The sequence below is a fragment of the Leptopilina heterotoma genome, unplaced genomic scaffold (genome assembly GCF_015476425.1).
Source record: "Leptopilina heterotoma isolate Lh14 unplaced genomic scaffold, ASM1547642v1 Lhet_68, whole genome shotgun sequence".
Classification (NCBI taxonomy): Eukaryota; Metazoa; Arthropoda; class Insecta; order Hymenoptera; family Figitidae; genus Leptopilina; species Leptopilina heterotoma.
The window spans coordinates 4,564,218-4,585,260 of record NW_025111157.1 but is presented as its reverse complement, the minus strand read 5'-3'; the positions used below and the strand labels follow the sequence as shown (position 1 = coordinate 4,585,260).

The 21,043-nt window shown below is 22.9% G+C and overlaps 2 protein-coding genes across 3 annotated transcripts in view; one reads left to right on the top strand and one right to left on the bottom strand.

The window, feature by feature from the left end:
* Window positions 1-1,890: 1,890 nt before the first annotated feature.
* Window positions 1,891-5,507, bottom strand: LOC122510355. The gene is made up of 2 exons (XM_043624934.1): window positions 5,028-5,507; window positions 1,891-3,482 (listed from the first exon to the last, which is right to left on the bottom strand). Exons 1-2 carry the CDS (start codon window positions 5,141-5,143, stop codon window positions 2,771-2,773), a joined length of 828 nt encoding a protein of 275 aa, XP_043480869.1. The 5' UTR covers window positions 5,144-5,507; the 3' UTR covers window positions 1,891-2,770.
* Window positions 5,508-6,006: 499 nt separating this feature from the next.
* LOC122510265 (F-box/LRR-repeat protein 20) overlaps window positions 6,007-21,043 on the top strand; it is a 295,503-nt gene continuing 280,466 nt past the window's right edge. Inside the window, exons 1-3 of one of the 2 annotated variants that reach the window (XM_043624770.1) lie at window positions 6,007-6,066; window positions 6,954-7,894; window positions 7,998-8,346. The gene's annotated coding sequence lies outside the window, so the exon portion shown is untranslated. Of the gene's footprint in view, window positions 6,067-6,092; window positions 6,222-6,953; window positions 7,895-7,997; window positions 8,347-21,043 lie in introns of those variants that run through there. The other variant, XM_043624771.1, reaches the window with a different exon arrangement.

The window sequence follows — 21,043 nt, the reverse complement described above, 5'->3', positions numbered from 1 at the left end:
ATTCACTTATTAAGTTCATAATTATTATTTTTCGTATTATCATAAATTTTAATATAATTCTTCAGCAAGAATTCAATTATTTTCATAAATAGTAAAATTTCTGGAAAGAATTTAATTTTTTTTATAAATAATAACATTTTTTGCTAAAATGCAATTATTTTCAATATAATTTTAATAAAATTTCGCGAAAAAATGCAATTATTTTCTAAAATTGTAATAAATCCTTCAAAACAATTCAATTATTTTTTTTAATAGTAAAATCTTTGCAAAAATTCAATTATTTTCTAAAATTTTAATAAATTCTTCAAAACAATTCAATTATTTTCATAAATAGCAAAATTTCTGGAAAGAATTCCATTGTTTTTTAAATAGTAAAATTTATTGCCAAAATTTAATTATTTTCTAAAATTTTAATAAATCCTTCAAAACAATTCAATTATTTTTATAAATAGTAAAATCTTTGCAAAAATTCAATTATTTTCAATAAAATTTCACGAAATAATTCAATATTTTTCTTAATACGTTATAAAATTTTTCAAAAGAATTTAATTATTTTTAAGTAATTTAAGAAAACTCTTCCCAAGAATAATTGAATTATTTTTCATAAATAATAAAATTCATCATAGGAATTAAATAATTTTTAATATAATTTTAATAAAATTTCATTAGCGAATTCAATTTCTTAAACATTTTTAATAATGTTTGTCGAAAAAATTCAATTATTTTCTAAAATTTTAATAAATTCTTCGTAAGAATTAAATTACTTTATTTACAATTTTATTTGAACGATTATTAAATTAAATTTTTTTATTTGAAACAATTTTTATTTACTTATAACAAGGTTGATTTAATTTAAATGCTTTCAAATAAAAATCGATATTCTAAAAATACTTTAACGAAGTTGTTCCAATAATAATTTGGAATATTTTTCATTTTATACCGAAATAGCTTTCGAAACATTATTTGAAGAAACTTTTTGTGATATTTTTATTTTACGGAAATGAAATGTGTAGGTTGAAAAGTAATTTTATGAAATAAAATTAAATAATTAAAATGCGAGAAATTTTCTTCAATATTGATTTAAATGTATTCTCAATTATTTACAAATTATTTTATAATTATAATTTTAATTAATCTTAAACATTTAGTTTAAAATTATTTAAAAATTTTTGTTTTAAAAACTATTTTCAATAATTTTAAACATTATCTTTAAAAATATTTTTAACTATTTTAAAATAGTTTTGTATTTACCGTGTAATCTGTATTAGTTTTCAGATAACCGTTAAATGAAATTTATTTTAGAAAATATTTTCCAATTCTTTGAAATTATTTTTCAAAACGTTTTCGAAACGTTTGGGAATTTATTTGCAAAGTGTTGAAAATATTTTTTAAAACAGACGGAATAAATAATATAAAAATGTATTCTTATTTTTGAATATTTAAAAATTATTTCTAAACAATTTTAAAATTATCGAAAATATTTAAATAAATCTTCTTAATACTTCGAATTTTGATTCAAAAATACAATTTTTTGGATAAATTATTAACAATAATTATATGAAATATTAAAATTAAAATGATTTTTTCAGATAAAAGTTATTTCTAAAAGTACGAAGACATATTTTTTAAAAAATTTAATACCAATTTTCGGATAAATAATTTACAGAAGAATTATTGAATTTCTAAAAATTTGAACCTTCAAATGAACTTTTAATTTTCGTTTTACGTTTATTTTCATGTAGATAAAAATATAAAATATAAAAGAAAATTTTTTAAAAAATACAGTAACAGTTCAGAATAAATTTTAATATACAAAATAATGTTTTCCTTTATACTAAAAAAAAATGTTCATTTGAAAGTTCGAAACTTTAGGAACATAATAATTTTATGTCCTAAATTGAAGATTAAAAATTTTGAAAACTAATCTCGAAAGAAATATGAAATTATACATGAAAGTGAGATTTCAAAAGTAATACGTGAATAATTGACTTTATAAACTTTATTCTCGAGTATTATCTATCTTACTATACAAAATCTAGACAAGTCTTTAATATTACACTCTAGACACAATGAAATTGAAACAGTTTTTTTTTTAAACGTAACAGGAATTTTTACGCCACCAAAATTTGTGATTGGTGGGACACATTTTCATTTTCTTTTTTTTTTCATGTAAGAAATTCGGTATCAAACTGTTCTAACTATTTTTCATCGAATAAAAATTGAAAAATTCAGATGTGATTTCTTAAATGTAATTTAGGTACCAAAATCATGATTTATAAACGCGCGATATTTTTTGACGGATACGTTACGAAAAAATGAAGAGAAGGAGAGAAAATTATATTAAATTTCGTAAAAGTATTTCATAATTTGGGGGAAAATGCGACAAAGCGAGTTTTATATAAAAAATATTAAACTTGAAAAAAAACTTAAGAGTTTAGTAAATTTAGTATTAATTGTATCAAATATCAAGAATTTTAGTTAAAATTTAATAACTTTACTAATTTTTATAGAAATTTAAAAATAACTTTACTAATTTTTATAGAAATTTAGTAATAACTTTACTAATTTCTATACAAATTAAATAATAACTTTACTAGATTTCATATTATTTCTTTCACTGTTTAGTATTTTCTATGTAAAAATTTCGATTTATTGCTGAATTTTTTTTTGTTTTTCCCCAAATTGTAAAATACTTTTACAAAATTGAATATAATATTTTCTCTCCGTGAAGAAGAGATTGATAAAATTTGTTTAAAAAATGAAAAACGGTTTAAATGTACATCATTTCGGCCATGTGTGACATCTTCTTTGGAATATGAACAAACTCCTCGAAATAGCTGGCAAGTTCATCGATGGTAACGTCACATGGCGGGGGTGATATTCTCGCTTGCACCGAGCATGTATTTGTACTCGAGGGTTGACCGACAGAATTCTGAACATCGGTTACACTATTATTATTATTATTAACAAGACCACTATTACTGCTGCTGCTACCACCACCAGGACCAGGTCCTCGTTTTAAACTCGGCATTGTATTACTTCGAGCACGTTGAAAACTAACTGCTTGATAATTTTCCGGGATACTCGTATCATCTTTCACTTGTCTCAATTCGTGGGTAATTTTAAGCGCTTTAAAGTCCTTTGTTACGGAACCGTGACCAAATGTTTTGTAATTTCTACTTGGAATACTGAGCCTGCATGATTCCTGAAGTAAATTATTTGCATTTTCATTGCCAGTGGAATTTAAAGTGAGAATCGCCTCTCGAATGATGCAATTCTTTTTCGGTTTATCAAGTATTACTCTTTCACTTTTTGATGGTTTGAAATTCGTTGTACTTTTTATACCGCGTGGACTCACAATTGATGGTGTTGGCCTGCTTGGCATTGATTTCCGTCGAAATAAATAACTCGTATCGGTTTGTATCCCCTTAACTGTTATACGAAATGGATTCGTTGATTTTGCATTATCCATCGTGTTATTGCTGCAAAAAAAAAAAAAAACAAAGGGAATTAATCAAAAATTCTTTATTATTATTGTTTAGACAAATATAGAGAATAAAAAAAATTTAGAGAAATAAATTGTAATGAGAAATTGTTAATTAGTCCAAAAATTGTTTCTAGGGTTGCCACAAAAATTTAACTTTATTTTTCCCTGAGTTTTCCCTAATTTCCAGACTTTTTCCTGACTGATTTTAACTTTTTCCCTGACCCTAAAGAATATTCTGATTCACTCCAAAAATTATTAGATTTTCCAAAAAAATGTTCTATTACATTTATTTACGAATTTCATTAATTGTAAAATTATTCAAAAACATTAATAACTTCTAACTGAATTCTTTTGCAGATTTACTTAAAAAATTTTTGAAAATAATTGAAATTTTGCAAAGAATTTAATTTAAATTTTTGAAATTAATTGAATTTTTGGCGAAAAATTTTGCTATTTGTAAAGATAATTGAATTCTTGACGAGATATTCGTTAAAAATTTTAAAAATAATTGAATTTCCAAGAAGAATTTTATTACTTTTGAAAATAATTGAATTCTTGTAATGAATATTGTTGTTTATGAAAATAATTGAATTTTGCAAAGAATTTTATTAAAATTCCTAAAGATAATTGAATTTCTGTAAAGAATTTTGTTATTTATCAAGATAATTGCCTTAAAAATTTTGTTATAATTAAATAATATTAAAAAAATTTATTATTGTCAGAAATAGAAAATTTTTTGAAGGTTTTGTATTAAAATTAGTGATAGTTTCATAGTTTATGAATCAAACAAAAAAGACACAAAAAATATAGAATTTTCTTATGAATTCTAAAAATTTAATCTTTTCCAGTACTTTTAATAAAAATCCCTGACTTTTCCCTTAATTCCCTGACCTGTGGCAACTCTGGTTTCGTTAAAACCGATTTTATTTCAAAGATAATTGCAAATTCAACGAGAAAACCAAAAGTCCCCGTCAACCTTGATCACCTTGACCTTAAAAAGCCTCCATGGATACCATTCGGTAAATAAACTTAAATATTAATGTACAATGTTCCTTATATTAACATACATAAAATCAATATTTTCTCCCAAGAAAAATTGTAAATTTAAATTGACACCAAAAGAAAACTTAAATTTCAGACAAAAAAAAAGAGAGAAAAGAAAAGAAAACAGACTTTCGTAATTATGAAGAAAACTAAATTAAAAACTTCCGAAAATGACTCATATATTAAGAATGTCATCAACTTATTTACAATAACAAAAAATAAAAAGCGAAACTTTATTTTTACCCACGAAGACTTTTTTTTAAATATTAAAGGTCATTTGAAACAAAAGGTGAAGGGATACTCCCGAAGGTTACATTTATTTCTTTTTGTTTTCCTTTTTTCGAAAACAAAACAGATCATGAACTTTCTTGACTTTCTTGACTTTTTTCGAAAAATTTGCAAACACCACTATTTCGTATTCATTATCAAAAGATCCAAAGAACACCACAAATTTTCTCTTTCGAAAAATATCACAAAGAAAGAAAAAAGAACTTACTGTGTACAGGACAATGAGATTCGATCAATTTCGAGTTTTTCTAAACTCGCCGGCAGTACTTCGTCTGTCATGGTTGTGGCATTTCCTGAATTAACATTCATTTCCTGAGACGACATAGCATCATGAAGGTTTTATGTTGACAAACATTAATTTGACAGTTGTTTTGGGGAAAATTCGAGAATTCTGAAAATATTTAGGTTGAAACTTAAGGTTAGGATGACGACACTATTAATGTTCGAAACGCAAAACGACGTAGCTTGTTATGAACAATGAATTTATCAGTAAATTCACGTAATTGAAATAATTTAAGCACTTGAAACGTGCACCTTTTATCAAAAACTCGCATCTGTTATAAGCGAGGGTTCACCCCCTGTTTTTTGTTTCAAAAAGAGGAATTAATAAAATTTTTCACTTTTCAGATAAATAGCACGTAAATAAACAGAACACTGCACGCAACTGCCATTTTCTTTTTAATGTAACTTTTCGGACCGGAAATGACAAAGCGTCGCGCAGTTCATGGTTGAACAGCGCCCTCAACATAAGCGCGGGAATTTTTGAATTTCTTCGAATATTTGCAGAAACGAAAAAGTGTTTTATGAGAAAAAAGAAAGAGTTATTCTTAATATTAAATTAAACAAATATTAGAAATAATACATATTAGTTGTTAATAAAATTAGTTTCTAGAGAGTATTTAATAGTAAATCGTTTTTAAATTGTAATGATTAAAGTTTGCTTTTTTCGAAAGTTGCTCCGCCTGACAATAGGCAACATAATTCACACTTTGTAATTCCGTTACTATTTTTAGGCGTATATTTCTTTTTTTGGGAAAATCAATTTTTAAAATATTTATTTAATATTAATATTTCATAAACTACGTTACTAATTTAAAGGTGAGGGGGATCCAAAAATCAATAAAAATGCATTTAACGGTAATGAGGGGTGGGGGGAGGGTGTCAAAAAAGTATCAAAAATTGCCAGTTGATAACGTACATAGTTTATGGACTAAAAGGACTAAAAGGAAATTTAAAAAACAGAAAAGGTAAATGTAATATTAATTGTGACAAACTTTAAACATGTTTACTATCCAAATTGCTGTTAAAGTGTCAAGGAATGTGAAATTTATGTTGACATTTATATATCTCATAATTTTATTTCAAAATTCTTTCTACATATAAGAACTAATTTTGGTGACAGGTACATTTAATATTTTATGATTCATTATCACAAAGTGTATGTTTTTTTTGTTTTTGTTCTTTTTTATTAGTTTATTTTTATTCAGTATTTATTGTTATTTTACTGTTATTGTTTCTTTTTTTTACTGATTATTTGTTTGTGACGCTCTTCGAAGAAAGGGACGAGGAAAAATTTGAGGTTATGTTTGTCATTTTCTGACTTTTCGAAAGCAAAAGTAAACAAAGAGGTTTAACTGTCAATATAAAAAACAAATCTTCAGTATACCTAAAATAATTAATAAATATTGACTCTAGTTTTACGCAATTAAGCAGAAACGTCAGAAACTTTTAATTAAAAAGATTAAAAGGTAAAAGTAAAAATATAACGTATGAAAGTGATTTGTTTCTAAGGGAATCTTTCTTCGGAGAGCGTCACATTATTTTTATTGTATTTCTTTACTATTTTTTGTTATTGTATTTAGTATTTTTATTGTACTTTTTACTATATTTATTGCGGTTTTTTTTTACTATTTTTATTAATAAATTTTTTTCTTTATTTGTTATTGTTTTCTTTACTGTGTTTTTTTTACTATTTCTTTATTATATTTTTCACTATTATTGTATTTTTTTACTATTGTATTTTTTATTGTTTTTGTTATATTTTTTATTTCTTTTATTTATATTTTTTGTTACATGTCTGCTTGTGGAATTTCCGTGTGCATGTTTTCATTTTCATTATTTCTCTTTTTCGCAGTGAAGGCGCAAGTGAAGGGTGCGAGTCTAGATGAGAAGTGAAATGTCACGAATGCAGCATAAATCTGTAAAGTAAAGCTGGACCAATGAGGCTGTTTATACATTATTATAAGTCGACCTGAAAATAGGGAGGATTATCCCTGGTTAATTTAAAACTCCGCTTCCCTTCCGCAATGTTAAAGTTTAGCTCCTGTTATAAACTCTTGCGCGTGAGTTTTATCATGAAAAGAATAATCAGCATTCACAAGGAGATGCGTGTGAGATAATATAAGCTCTGACGCACTTATAAATTGCTTATAATACTCTCCTAACTTGAAAAGGCGCTTTATTTTAGCTGGTGGAGCGGAAAATATTTGCAAATTCCACGAGAGTCATTCATTTGCTTTCTACAATTGTGTTACGACTATTTGGATTATTTCAATGCGCAGAATTACGTGTCTGTGTGAAAACAGCGCTTTCAGTACGTTCAGTACATTTAGTACATTTCAGTAAAGACATTTTTCCCATCAATAAACAGCATATTTCTCAAAAGTATAAAGAAAAGGGGTTTATATTTTAGCACAAGAAAGTGTTAAATTTAGCAAATTTGATCTTATTGTCTTGGTCAATTTCTCTAAATACTGAAAAATAAATAAGCGCTTTGGGAAAAAGGAAAGACAAACATTTTGAGATTATTTTTCGTAATCGCAATTTTTCTAATGGAAACAAATGAAAATACAGAAAATATAGAAAGAGGATCAAATTAATTAATACAAATATTGTCATCAACCTGAAAATATTCGCTTAAAAAAACTGATTTCGAGAAAGGAAAATTTTTTTGGAATGGAAATCAATAAAAATACAGAAGGAGGACCAAATTAATAGAAATATTGTCTTCGACAAGAAAATTTTCGTTGAAAGAATAATTTCGATAAGAATAATAATAATTTCGATTCTACAAAGGTAAAAAAAACTTTTAATCGTGCGATAATTCTATTTATATAAACAGAATATATATTTTTTGCTTTTATTTTTTTTTGTTGATATTTTTAATTTTTTCTTTCAGAATTTTTGTTTGAGAAGAAAAGTGGATTAAAGATATGGTATTAGAAAGAGTGATTATTAATACACAATATTTTGGAAAATGACTGGAAAAAATGAAAAGGAAATACACCGGAAAGGAGAAATATCATTTAAATGAACCTTGAGCTAAACATGTTTTTGAAATCCATCACTTCCGTTTTGTGATCCTCGTTGGATTTCCAGGAAAGTCACGCAATCTTAGTTTAGTACCACGTTGCCAGGGTATCGAGCCAAATTTTCTGTCACGCTATGTCGTCCAATCTCATAACTCCACCCACGAGAATTATGAATTTTCAAAAATGAATCCGGAGGACAATCGCATGAGATCTCAAGTAAGTGGCTTATTTTTCTTCTTTTTCTTCTTCTCCTTTTCCTTCTTCTACTTATTGAGTTTTTTCTCGTTTTCTTAATTAAAGAAATTTATTTGTTGGTTAACAAAATTTATTTCCTAACAAATTTTGTTGGTTAACAAAAATTTATTTCTTAACAAAATTTATTAGTTATCACATTTTTTTGGTTAACAAAAACTTATTTCTTAACAAAATTTATTAGTTAACAAATTTTTGTTATTTAACAAAATTTATTTCTTAACAAAATTTATTAGTTAACAAATTTTTGTTATTTAACAAAATTTATTTCTTAACAAAATTTATTAGTTAACACATTTTGTTAGTTAACAAAATTGATTTCGTTACAAAATTTATTAGTTAACACATTTTGTTGGTTAACAAAATTTATTTCGTAACAAAATTTATTAGTTAACAAATTTTGTTAGTTAAGAAAATTTATTAGTTACCAAATTTTGTTAGTGAACAAAATTAATTTGTTAATTTATAACAAAATTAATTCGTAACTTTACATAAAAATTGATTTCTATAATTGTTTCGATGTTTCCATTAAAAGAAGACAAATTCGTATTAAATTGGATTTTGGATACAATTTTACGGAGTTTAGATTACAGTAAAAAAAAATTAGTTTCGAGCAATTAAATTTTTATTGAAGTAGGCAAATTGATAAATTGCTAACAGAACGTTTGTGTGGTTCAAGTAGAAATTTCTTTTACTTGACAAAATTCCTTCTTTGAAGGCAAAAAATGATTAAAATGGAGGAAATATTTATTTAAATGAAATATTATTTCGCGTTAAACAAACTTTGTTTGAAATTAGCTAAAAATAAGTTTTATACAACAAAATAGAGTATTTGATGCAAACATAATTTTTTTCCGAGTGTTAGACGCTTAAAAAATACAAAATTGGAAGAATTTCTTATAAAAATGTTGCATTTTTGGTATTTTTAAGGGAAAAGAGTAAAATATACAATTTTTAGAGATTCGAATATAAATTTTAGTTTTAAATATAGATTTTTGAGTTTTAAATACAATTTTTCGAGTTTTTAATACAATTTATATATTTGAATATACTTTTTTGAGTTTTGAATACAGTTTTTAGTTTTAAGAATAGTTTTTTGAGTTCTTAATACAATTTATATATTTAAATAAAATTATTAGTTTTAAACATAGATTTTTGAGTTCTGAATACAATTTTTATAATTAAAAACAATTTTTAGAGTTCGAAATATAATTTTTAGTTTTAAATATTCTTTTTTGAGTTCTGAATACAATTTTTGTATTTAAAAACAATTTTTCGAGTTTTGATACTATACATATTTAAATACAATTTTTAGTTTTGAGTACAATTTTTCGAGTTCGAAATACAATTTTTAGTTTGAAGTATAAATTTTTGAGTTCTGAATACAATTTTTGTATTTAAAGACAATTTTTGAGTTCTGAATACAATTTATATATTTGAATATAATTTTTCGAGATTAGAATAAAATTTTTAGATTTAAATATAGTTTTTTATGTTCTGAGTAATATTTTTATATTTAAATACAATTTTTAGATTTGAATACAATTTTTTGAGTTCAAAAATTCAAAATACAATTTTTAGTTTTAAATATTCTTTTTTGAGTTCTGAATACAATTTTTGTATTTAAAAACAATTTTTGAGTTCTGAATACAATTTATATATTTGAATATAATTTTTCGAGATTAGAATAAAATTTTTAGATTTAAATATAGTTTTTTTATGTTCTGAGTACAATTTTTATATTAAAATACAATTTTTAGTTTTTATTACAATTTTTCGAGTTCGAACTACAAATTTTTAATTTTAAATACAGTTTTTGACTTTTAAACACAGTTTTTAGAATTTGAAATATAAATTTTTCTACATATTGGAATAGTTTTTCGTTTAATATACAATTTTTAGAGCTTCGAATAAATTTTTTTAAAGTTTAAAAAACTATTTTTAGAGTTTCAAAAATATTTTCCATTCGGATTTATATTTATAATAGTTTTCGTGTATTTCTCGTAAATTCGAGAGTTGAACGACATAAAACACGAGACTCACGAATAGAACCAGATCCATGCAGATTTGCTCTATCTATAAATTTGGATCTCGTAAATCAAGTCTTTTGATATCGTGTCTTTACGATCGACGGTTAAAAACACACACATTTAGTAAACTAGGTCACAAAAACATTAAAAAAAAGAAGGAAAATTAATCGAAAACATAATTAACTTATACATAATTTAATTTTAACATTCAAAAGAATAAAAATACTTCAATTTTCCAATTTTTGAACAATTTTAGTTTTTTAGTTTCTATTATTAAATTATTTTGATATATTTTTATTTTTATTTATATATTATTTTGAAATAAAAAATCAATGATATAAAGAATATATTATAATATTGCTAAAAAGGAAAGAATTTTAAAAATATAAAAGCAAAAAAAAAAGGGGGAAAATATTGTATAATGCTCGTTTAGTGTTAAATCATTATCTTGAATCGACGCCAAAGAACAACATGAAGCTTCTGTTTTGACTTCCTTTTGTCTTGTTTCCTTTTTTTAATTCTTTTTCTCTAAGACGTTTTGTCTACAAAGTACATTTCACGACCTAAGGTACATATTGTATGTTTGAAGTCGGGGCTTGTAAGGGACTGTAGATTTATTTGAGAGCCTGCCATGTCCCGCAATTACTGTCAGTATGTAGAGATACCTGATATGCAAAAGAGTTTATTTTGGTAGCACATTTTTTTGAATATTCACTAATTTGTTTCTATTATTATATAGGCGCAATTTTTATTCGAAGATTTTCGAAAAAATTGCGAAATATTGTCATAATTTAATTACAAGAAGAAATAATAAATATAGTAAATAATAAATAATAAATAATAATAATAATAAATAATTGTAATAAAAAATAATAACAAAAAAAATAATAATAAAAAATAATTATATTAAAAAATAATAATAATAAAAAATAAGAAATAAAAAATAATAATATTAAAAAAAAAAAATAAATAATTGCCTAAAAAGATATTATTTTAGTCTAATTCGCTACATAGTTTTTCTAAGGATATCAAATTGAGACAAAAAACCAATCAAAATTGTTGCTTCGCAACACTTTTGCTTCGTTTTTTGTCTCAATTTGATATCCTTAGAAAAACTGTGTGAATTTTGTCTGACAAAACATTTCTTTTTCTACTTGAACTACTGTAATTTTTTTCGGTAAAATAAAAAATGTTTCATGTGAATAAAATTAATTTTTCTACTTAGTCAGTCTTTAAGAGAAATATTTTTTGGGCAAATTAATTTTTCTATACAAATTTTCTTTTAAAGAATAATTGAATAAAAAAAAATTAAAAAATTGAATAAATAAATATTAAAAAATTGAATAAATAAATGGTCTACTGTCTAATTTTTCCACTTCTACTCAAAATAGGAATAAATTAACGTTCTTCTCTTTTTGATAGTAATACTTAATTTCACGAGACTTACTTTTTCCTTTTTTCTTGAATAAAAAAAATTAATTTTTACAAGAAATATTAATTTTTTTATTAAAAAAAAAAAAAAAAAAAAACAGTACTTTAAGGCAATTTTATATTTTTTATATTGAAAAATTAATTTTTCTAAAACAGTTTTATTTTGAAATGTTTAGAAAATTAAAAAAAAACGTTGTTCAATTTTATAGTAAAAATAGGTACTATGAAATTGAACAAAGTTTTTCTAGAAAAAGATAATTTTTATTAAAAAAAATTTTCGTTTAGATATAAAATTAACTGTTTTGACATATAAGAGAGAAAAGTTTATTTTTTGTTTCTTGGAATAAAAAAATTAATTTACACAAGAAAACTCGCTATTTTTTTTACCAAAAATCAGTAGTTTAAGTAGAAAAATAAACGTTTTGTCAGACAAAGCTTTTTAATTAGAATAAAATTGTCCTTTTATGTCAATCTCAACTTTTCTTTTTATAAAAAAAGTTAATTTTTACGAGAAACTTTAATTTCAAGTTTATCTTTTACTAAAAAACAAAGTTTAAGTAGAAAAAGACAACTTTGGTAAGACAAAACTTACGTTCAGGTGTTAAGTAAACATTACCAGAAAAGACAGTTAATTTTTTCATTGTTTGCTAAGGAAAATTACTTTTTAGAAAAAAAATTTTCTTTATTTTTATCAAAAATCAGTAGTTCAAGTAGAAAAATAAACGTTGTGTCAGACGATTTTTCTATTTACAGTAAAATTGGCCTTTTATGTCAATCTCAACTTTTTTAAATAAAAAAGTTAAATTTCAAGTTTATTTTTTACCAAAAATAGCATAAGATTTAAGTAGGAAAAGACAACTTTGGTAAGACAAAATTTATGTTTAGGTTTAAAATAAAATTTTGCAAGAAAAGAAAGTTAATTTTTTTATTGTTTGCTTAGAAAAATTTATTTTTAGAAGAAACATTTCTTTTTTTTTTACCAAAATCAGTAGTTTAAGTAGAAAAATAAACGTTTTGTCAGACAAAACTTACGAAATTGGACAAAATTAGTCTTTTAGATAAAAAAAAGTTTTCACTATAGACAAAATTTATACTGAAGTGTATAATTAATTTATTTATAGACGTAAATTTTGTCTGATCGTAATGGTCTTTTTCTACTTGATTTTTTTAGAAAAAGAAAAATTATTTAAATCAACTTTTGTGAAATAAAACTATCATTTCTATAATGAAGAAAATTATCCTAGCGCAGGGAAATTTATTAAAAAAATAAAAATTTGGTCTGACATTAACTGTTACTTTTTACTTAAAATATTATTTTCAGTAAAAAATAAATTCTACTTTTGAAAATTTGATATTTTTTTTACAAAAAAAAAGGAAATTGTCTTATAAGCAATTGAAACATTTTAATAAAAAGTAAATTTTGTCTGACAAAAAATGACCTTTTCTACTTAAAATACGTTTTCTAGAAGAAAATAAATGAAAATTAACGTTTTCTATTTAACCAAAAAGAATTTTTTTATTAAAAAAAATGAAAATTTGGTCTTTCTACTTAAAATAGTATATTCAGTAAAAAATAAATAAAGTTTTTTTTTCAAAAAAAGGAAAATTGTCATACAAGCAATTGAAACATTTTATTAAAAAGTAAATTTTGTCTGACGAAAATTGCCCTTTTCTATACTTAAAATACGTTTTCTAGAGAAGAAAATAGATGAAATTGACGTTTCCTGTTTATAAAAAAAGAATTCCCTTGACATGGAAATTTAATTTACATATAAAAGTAGATTTTTGTCTGACGAAAAATTTCTCTTACTACTTAAATTGGTCTTTTTGGTAAGAAATAAATTTTCTTCCATTTTATTCTCAAAAATGCATCCGCAGGAAAAAAAATTTGTTTCGACTAAATTTTCTTTGCTCTAAATAAAATTGTTCCCTCATAAGGAAGTATTTTATTTGTTTCAGATAAATTTTATTTGCTTCCAGTAAATTTTATTTGTTTCAAGTAGATTTTATTTGCTGAAAATAAATTTTATTTCCTTCAGAAAATTTTATTTGGTTTAAATAAATTTTATTTGTTTCAAGTAAACTTTTTTGCATAAAAATAAAATTTTAATTACTTCACATAAATTTTATTTATGCTTCAAATGAATTTAATTTGATTCAAGTAGAATTTTATTTGTTTCAAGTATAGATTTTATTTGCAAAACAATAAATTTTATTTGCTTCAGAGAAAATTCCGTTGGGTACAAATAAATTTTATTTGTTTTAAGAAAATTTTATTTGCTTTAAATGAATTTTATTTTCCTCAGATAAATTTTTTTTGTTTCAAATAAATTTTCCATTTGCACGAAAAAAAAATAATTTACCTGGAATAGTTACAAATTTCACTCTTTTAGTAAAATTTTTATTTTTTTTTTTTGTAAAAATTTTCCATATTCCAGAGAAACTTATAGTTGTTCCAGGTGAACCTTTTTTCCGATGTGATTTCAATAAAAATTATTGTTATTAAATTATATTATTATTAAATTTTTTTTAATTAAAAAGTTTTTAATTCAATAGAAATAGAATTTTTATAATTAATAATTATTTTTAAAGAAATAAATAATTTCGCCATCTCTGAGACAAATATACCTTTCTCTAACTCAAATAAATACATTTGGTTCAAATAAAACTTTTCTCCGGATGTGTAAAACTGTTTTATAAGAAAAAAAAATCATAAATTTGTGAAGAAAAAAAACATTACGTACAATCGTTGCACTTTGATATGTCAGCTTTGATCATAATTTCACGTTGACTGCTCGTGTACTAGGTGCGGATTTTCTTTTCTTTTTTTTTTGCTTGTTTCTTTTCTTTTCGACACTTTATTTCCGTTCCCGCGTTCCTCCCACCGCGGTGAATATTGCCAACGGATATATTACAGTTGCCCCAAAAATAACCGTCAAAGCATCGGTCCTAAGGGCCAATATAGAAACACTCTATAAGAGAGAATTTCCATCGAGAGAGAGAGAGAGAGAGAGAAAGTTTTCTTAGGATGGCGCATAGAAGATGCGATTAACGGCTGACAGAATGCATCTGACGAGTTTAAATCGTCGCTGACAGCCAAGGCTTCAGCCTCTGATGAATGGCTCGCAGGGTGGCTTTAAAACTATATAGATACAGAAGTTGCCTCCATCAAATGTGTCATTTGTATCAACAAAATGCTCTCGGTCACTTTTTTTATAACCTCCTTCCCCCCCCAAAAAAAAATAGAAAAGAATTTTTCAAACATTTACTCTCTAAATTTGAATTTGTAAAAATGTTTACTTATCGAATTAGTGACTGACATTTTGCTTTTCAATTGGTAAATTTTACTATTCGATAGTAACTTTTACTAATTTTTTTGCTGTTGAATTAATAATTTTTACTAATATGAAATTAGTCAATTTTACAAAAAGAAACAATTTCCACTAATTTTTCTATTTGAATAAGTAAATTTTACTAATAGTAATTTCTACTACCTATAATTTATTTGTGAAATTTACTAATTTTTGCTATTGAATTAGTAATTTTTACTCATAAATAGTAATTTCTACTAATTTTTGTTGTTGTCGAATTAGTCATTTCTACTATTAAATAGTAATTTCTACTAATTTTTGCTATTGAAACAAAAGTTAAGTTAAGTTAGTTAATTTTACTAATAAATAGTAATTTCTATTAATTTTTGCTATTGAATTAGTAAATTTTACTAATAAATAGTAATTCCTACTAATTTTTGCTTTTTAATTAGGAAATTTTACTATTCAATAGTAATTTCTACTTATTTTTTTTTTACTGTTGAATTAGTAATTTTTACTAATAAATAGTCATTTCTAGTACTAATTTTTGCCTTTCAATTAGGAAATTTTACTATTCGATAGTAATTTCTACTAATTTTTGCTTTTGAATTAGTAAAGTTTACTAATAAAATATAGTTTCTTTTATTTTTTGAAATTAGTAAATTCTATGAATAAAAAATAATTTCCACTAATTTTTCCTTTTGAAATAGTAAATTTTACTAAATAGTAGTTTCTACAACTTTATTTATAAAATTTACTAATTCATAAGCAAAAAGTCAGTTACTAATTCAAATTTAAGAACATTTTTAAAATTTAGAATTTATAAGCAATTGAAATATTTTATTAAATGTAAATTTTGTCTGACAATAATTGACCTTTTCTACTTAAAATACTATTTTCAATAAAAAATAAAGTTTAGTTTTGAAAATGTTTTTTTTTTTTAAAAAGGGAAATTGACATATAAGCAATTGAAATATTTTATTAAATGTAAATTTTGTCTGACAATAATTGACCTTTTCTACTTAAAATTCGTTTTCTAGAATAAAATAAATGAAAATTGACGTTTCCTGTTTAAACAAATAGAATTTTTTTTTAAAAATAAAAATTTGGTCTGACTTTAACTGGCTCTTTCTACTTAAAATAAAGTTTAGTTTTGAAAATTTGTTTACTTTTTTCAAAAAAAAGGGAAATTGTCATATAAGCAATTGAAACATTTAATTGAAAAGTAAATTTTGTCTGACAAAAATTGTCCTTTTCTACTTAAAATACGTTTTCTAGAATAAACTAAATGAAAATTGACGTTTTCTGTGTAAACAAAAAGAATTTTCTATTAAGAAAAATAAAATTTTGGTCTGACTTTAACTGGCTTATTTAATTGAAAATACTATTTTCAGTAATAAATAAAGTCTAGTTTTAAAAATTTTTTTTTTTTAAAGGGAAATTTTCATATAGGCAATTAAAACATTTAATTAAAAAATAAATTTTGTCTGACAAAAATTGGTCTTTTCTACTTAAAATACGTTTTCTAAAAGATAATAAATAAAAATTAACGTTTTTTGTTTTAAAGAAAATAATAATAAATACTTTTAAAGATATTATAATATAAATAGAAACAGTACAAAATGCGAAAAGTAAAACTTAAACGTTCAAAAGGTATATAAGTATCTCGCAAAGCAAATACGAATCACTTAGACCTCAAGTGAATGTTCTCAAAAATTCCAACTGATTTACTAGACACTTTAATTTTACAGTTACAAATACTGTATTTGTAAAACATGATGAATCACTTTCAGAGTTTAATTTTATATTCTAATTTTTATTTTACTCCATTTCATTCTTATTTTAAATAACAACAAATAAATAATAAAAAAGTTTTTGACAGTTTTTTTCATAGAAAAAGATAAAAATTAAGGGCGTTTCCGTAAATTCAAACTATTTTCTTCCTTTTCTGTAGCACTAACTGAAAAATTCATTAATAAATTTTTTTTAAATTTTGCCTCGGCTTCATAATTTTTGGCTTTCAAATATGTCAAAAATAGCTAATTTCACATTTTTGGCTCAGTTTTTAGAAAAAGACGAAAATTTTTGCACTTTTCGAAAATTGAAACTATTTTATTTCGTTTCTGTTTCACCTAAATAAACAATCATTTTTTGTAAATTTAGCGTGGTCTTCGTAATTATTTTTGGCTTTGAAGTTTGTCAAAAATAGCGAATTTAACATTTTTTACCCGTTTTTTAGAAAAAGACGATAATTTTTGCAATTTCCGATAATTGAATTTACATTATCTTATTCCTATTCTGAATCATTAAATAAAAAATAAATTACTAAACCATTTTTAAATTTAGCGTGGTCTTTGTAATGATTTTTGGCTTTAAAGTTTGTCAAAAAAAGCAAACTTTACAATTTTTGACAGTTTTTTTTCGAAAAAAGGTGAAAATAAATTTGGATTTTAATTTAAATTTTGATTTATAGAAGAATAATTATATTAGTAATTACATAATAGCATTGTTTAAATAAAAAAAAAATAATGGCACGATATAAAGACACTTTTATTAGTATTAGTACAAGTAGTAAGTCTTAAGTAGTAAAAGTCGTGAGTAGTCAGACATGTTCAATAAATTCAAATTTCCAGCTCCATTCGCAGTTATTGAATGAAGAACATGTACATATGCATTTGGGGATTTTCTCGCTTAAAATAGAAATTGAAACTTGTAAACAATTTATATAATTCGAAGCAATCGGCTTTGATTATGACATATGTATTTTGAAAAGGGAAACAGCCAAATACAATATTTGCATTGCCAATCATATGTCAAGAGCTTAAACCAGGATTACATTTACGCTTCGTTTACAATTGTCATCACTTGTTCATGACAGTGTTAAAGAGGCCTTGCAACTAACCGTGAAATTATATAGGCTATATAAAATAGAGCGTGACACATTATTTGCCCGTGAATAGAATTGCCTACTGCAAAAATATAGCAATTTTTGCAATTTTTAAGGTAATTTTATTATTCTTTATGTAACTTTATTGCATTTTCATTTCAAAAAAAATTTTGAACTTTATAAATCTATATCTTTTATATTAATAATAATTGTTGTAATCCAGTAATCTGTTCGCAATTTAAAATTAGTTGTTGTTTGCTTTTTTGTTTTATAACTATTTTAATAATTTTTCTTTTTAAATAATTTCCATTTTTAAAAAATAATTCATTGAAAATCATCGAATTGTTGCAAAACATTTTATCAAAAAATTTGATAATAATAAAATTCCTTCGAAGAATTTTATTATTTAGGAAAAAAATTGGATTTGCGAGAAGAAATATGTTAAAGTTCTTGATAAATTTTAATTAAAATTTTTTTGAAGAATTTCTTTGAATTTTTTTTAAATAAAGGAGTTTTTTTTTAAAAACTTTAATTAAACATCTTAAAAATAATTGAATTTTGTGAACAATTTCTTTTAAGTTTATAAAATAATCGTGTTTGTTAATAATTAAAATTAAACATTTAATTATTAAATTTTATTAAAAATTTTTTTTGCATAAAAAATTTAAAAATTGTTTTGAAAAATTTTATAATGCATTAAGAAAAAAATTCAATTCTTTCGTAAAATTTTTTTGAAAATAATTGAATTTTTGCAAAGAATTTTACTGTCTACAAATATGATTGAATTTTTTTGAAGAATTTATTAAAATTTTAGAAAATAATTGAATTTTCTTGAAAAAATTTTATAGCGAATTAAAAAGAATTGAATTCTTTCTTGAAATTGTTTTGAATTACTATTGAATTTTTGCAAAGAATTTTACTATTTAGGAATAAAATTAAATTTTATCGAATGATTTATTAAAATTTTAGAAAATAATTGATTTTTTTCGAAAAAAATTATTAAAAAATAAAAAAAAAATGGAATTCTTTCATGAAATGTTATTAAAATTGTATTAAAAATAATTGAATTTTTGCAAAAAATTTTACTATTTACAAACATAATTAAAATTTTTCAAAGAATGTATTAAAATTTTAGAAAATAATTGAATTATATTGAACTTTTTTTATGACAAACTAAGAAATAATTAAATTCTATCGTGAAAAATAATTGAATATTTGCAAAGAATTTTATCATTTATAAATAATTAAATATAATTGAATTATTTCGAAGGATTTATTAAAAGTTTAAAAAATAATTTAATTTTTGCAAAGAATTTTACTATTTACAAAAAATATAATTGAATTTTTTCGAATAATTAATTAAAATTTTAGAAAGTAATTGAATTCTCTTGAAACAATTTTCTAACGAATTAAAAAAAATTGAATTCTTTCTTGAAATTGTTTTGAATATAATTGAATTTTTGCAAAGAATTTTCTTTCATAAAATGTTATTAAAATTGTATTAAAAATAATTGAATTTTTGCAAAAGAATTTTAATATTTTCAAATAAAATTGAATTTTTTCAAAGAATTTATTAAAATATTTAGAAAATAATTGAATTCTTTTGAAAAATTTTAGAACAAGCTAAGAAATTAATTGAATTCAATCGTGAAATTGTATTTTAAAAATAATTATATTTTTGCAAAGAATTTTGCTACTTATAAATATAATCAAATTGTTTTGAAAGATTTATTAAAATTTTAGAAAAAAATTCAATTTTTTCGAAAAATATTATTAAAAATTAAAAAAAAATTGAATTCTTTCATGAAATGTTTTTAAAATTGTTTTAAAAATAATTGAATTTTTGCAAAACAATTTTACTATTTATATATACAATTAAATTGTTTTGAACGATTTATAAAAATTTTAAAGAATAACTTTTGTAATATTTGATATTGAATAAAGAAAAAAATTGAATTCTTTCGTGAAATTTTTTTGAAAATAATTGAATTCTTTTGAAATATTTGATATCGAATAAGGAATAAATTGAATTCTATAGTGAAATTTTTGTAGAAGTAATTGAATTTTTGCAAAGATTTTACGATTTAAAAAATAATTTGATTTTTTTGAAGAATTTATTAAAATTTTTGAAATTATTATTTTTATTAAATAATATAATACCTACTGTTTTTCTAAGGATTTCAAATTGAGACAAAAATCAAATCAAAATGTTGCTTCGCAACACTTTTGCTTCGTTTTTTGTCTCAATTTGATATCCTTAGAAAAACTGTGAATTAATTAATTAATTAATTAATTAATTAATTAATTCATCGATTATTAAAAATATACGAAAAAAATTGTTTGTTTAAAATAAAGTATAAAAATAAAGATAATTTTTTTTTTTTTTTTGAGAAATAATGTAAGTACGGATTTTGCATCTTCTTGACATTAGTCTCGTCGGTTCGTGTTGTTAAGAGATGTGTTTTAGAGGCAAATATTATAATATAGGCGAGGGTGGTGAAGGGGCGACGACGACTACACTTGACTACACTACTGCGAAACGAAAATATACCTCAAAGTCGCTCGGAATGGGCTGTTAATCCTCGCGAGAAATGTTTTAGTCAATCCGAAGGAATAGAAACGCTTGGATGACAACCGAGAATTTCCTTTCATCAAGCGGGGAAAAATGATATTATGTGCATGTGTGAAAAAGCACAAATTTTCCCTCATAATAAATTGCACTTTATTATCGCAATTAGTTGATGAAAAATTATTTCTCATTCATTAGGAGAAAATAAATGAAGAAGGCCTTAATTTTCATCTTTTTCTAAAAAACAGGCCAAAAATGTAAAATTGACTATTTTTGACAAACTTCAAAAGCCAAAAATAATTACGAAGACCACGCTAAATTTCCAAAAAAAGATTATTTATTTAGGTGATACAGAAACGAAATAAAATATAGTTTCAATTTTTGAAAAGTGCAAAAATATTCGTCTTTTTCTAAAAACTGAGCACAGAGAAAA

What these genes read in the sequence shown, in the direction of transcription:
- LOC122510355 (XM_043624934.1), bottom strand. Translation starts at nt 5,143, where the DNA reads ATGTCGTCTCAGGAAATGAATGTTAATTCAGGAAATGCCACAACCATG. An exon ending in ATCTCATTGTCCTGTACACA is followed by an intron (nt 3,483 to 5,027) that starts GTAAGTTCTTTT and finishes TTTTTTTTGCAG; the next exon opens with CAATAACACGATGGATAATG.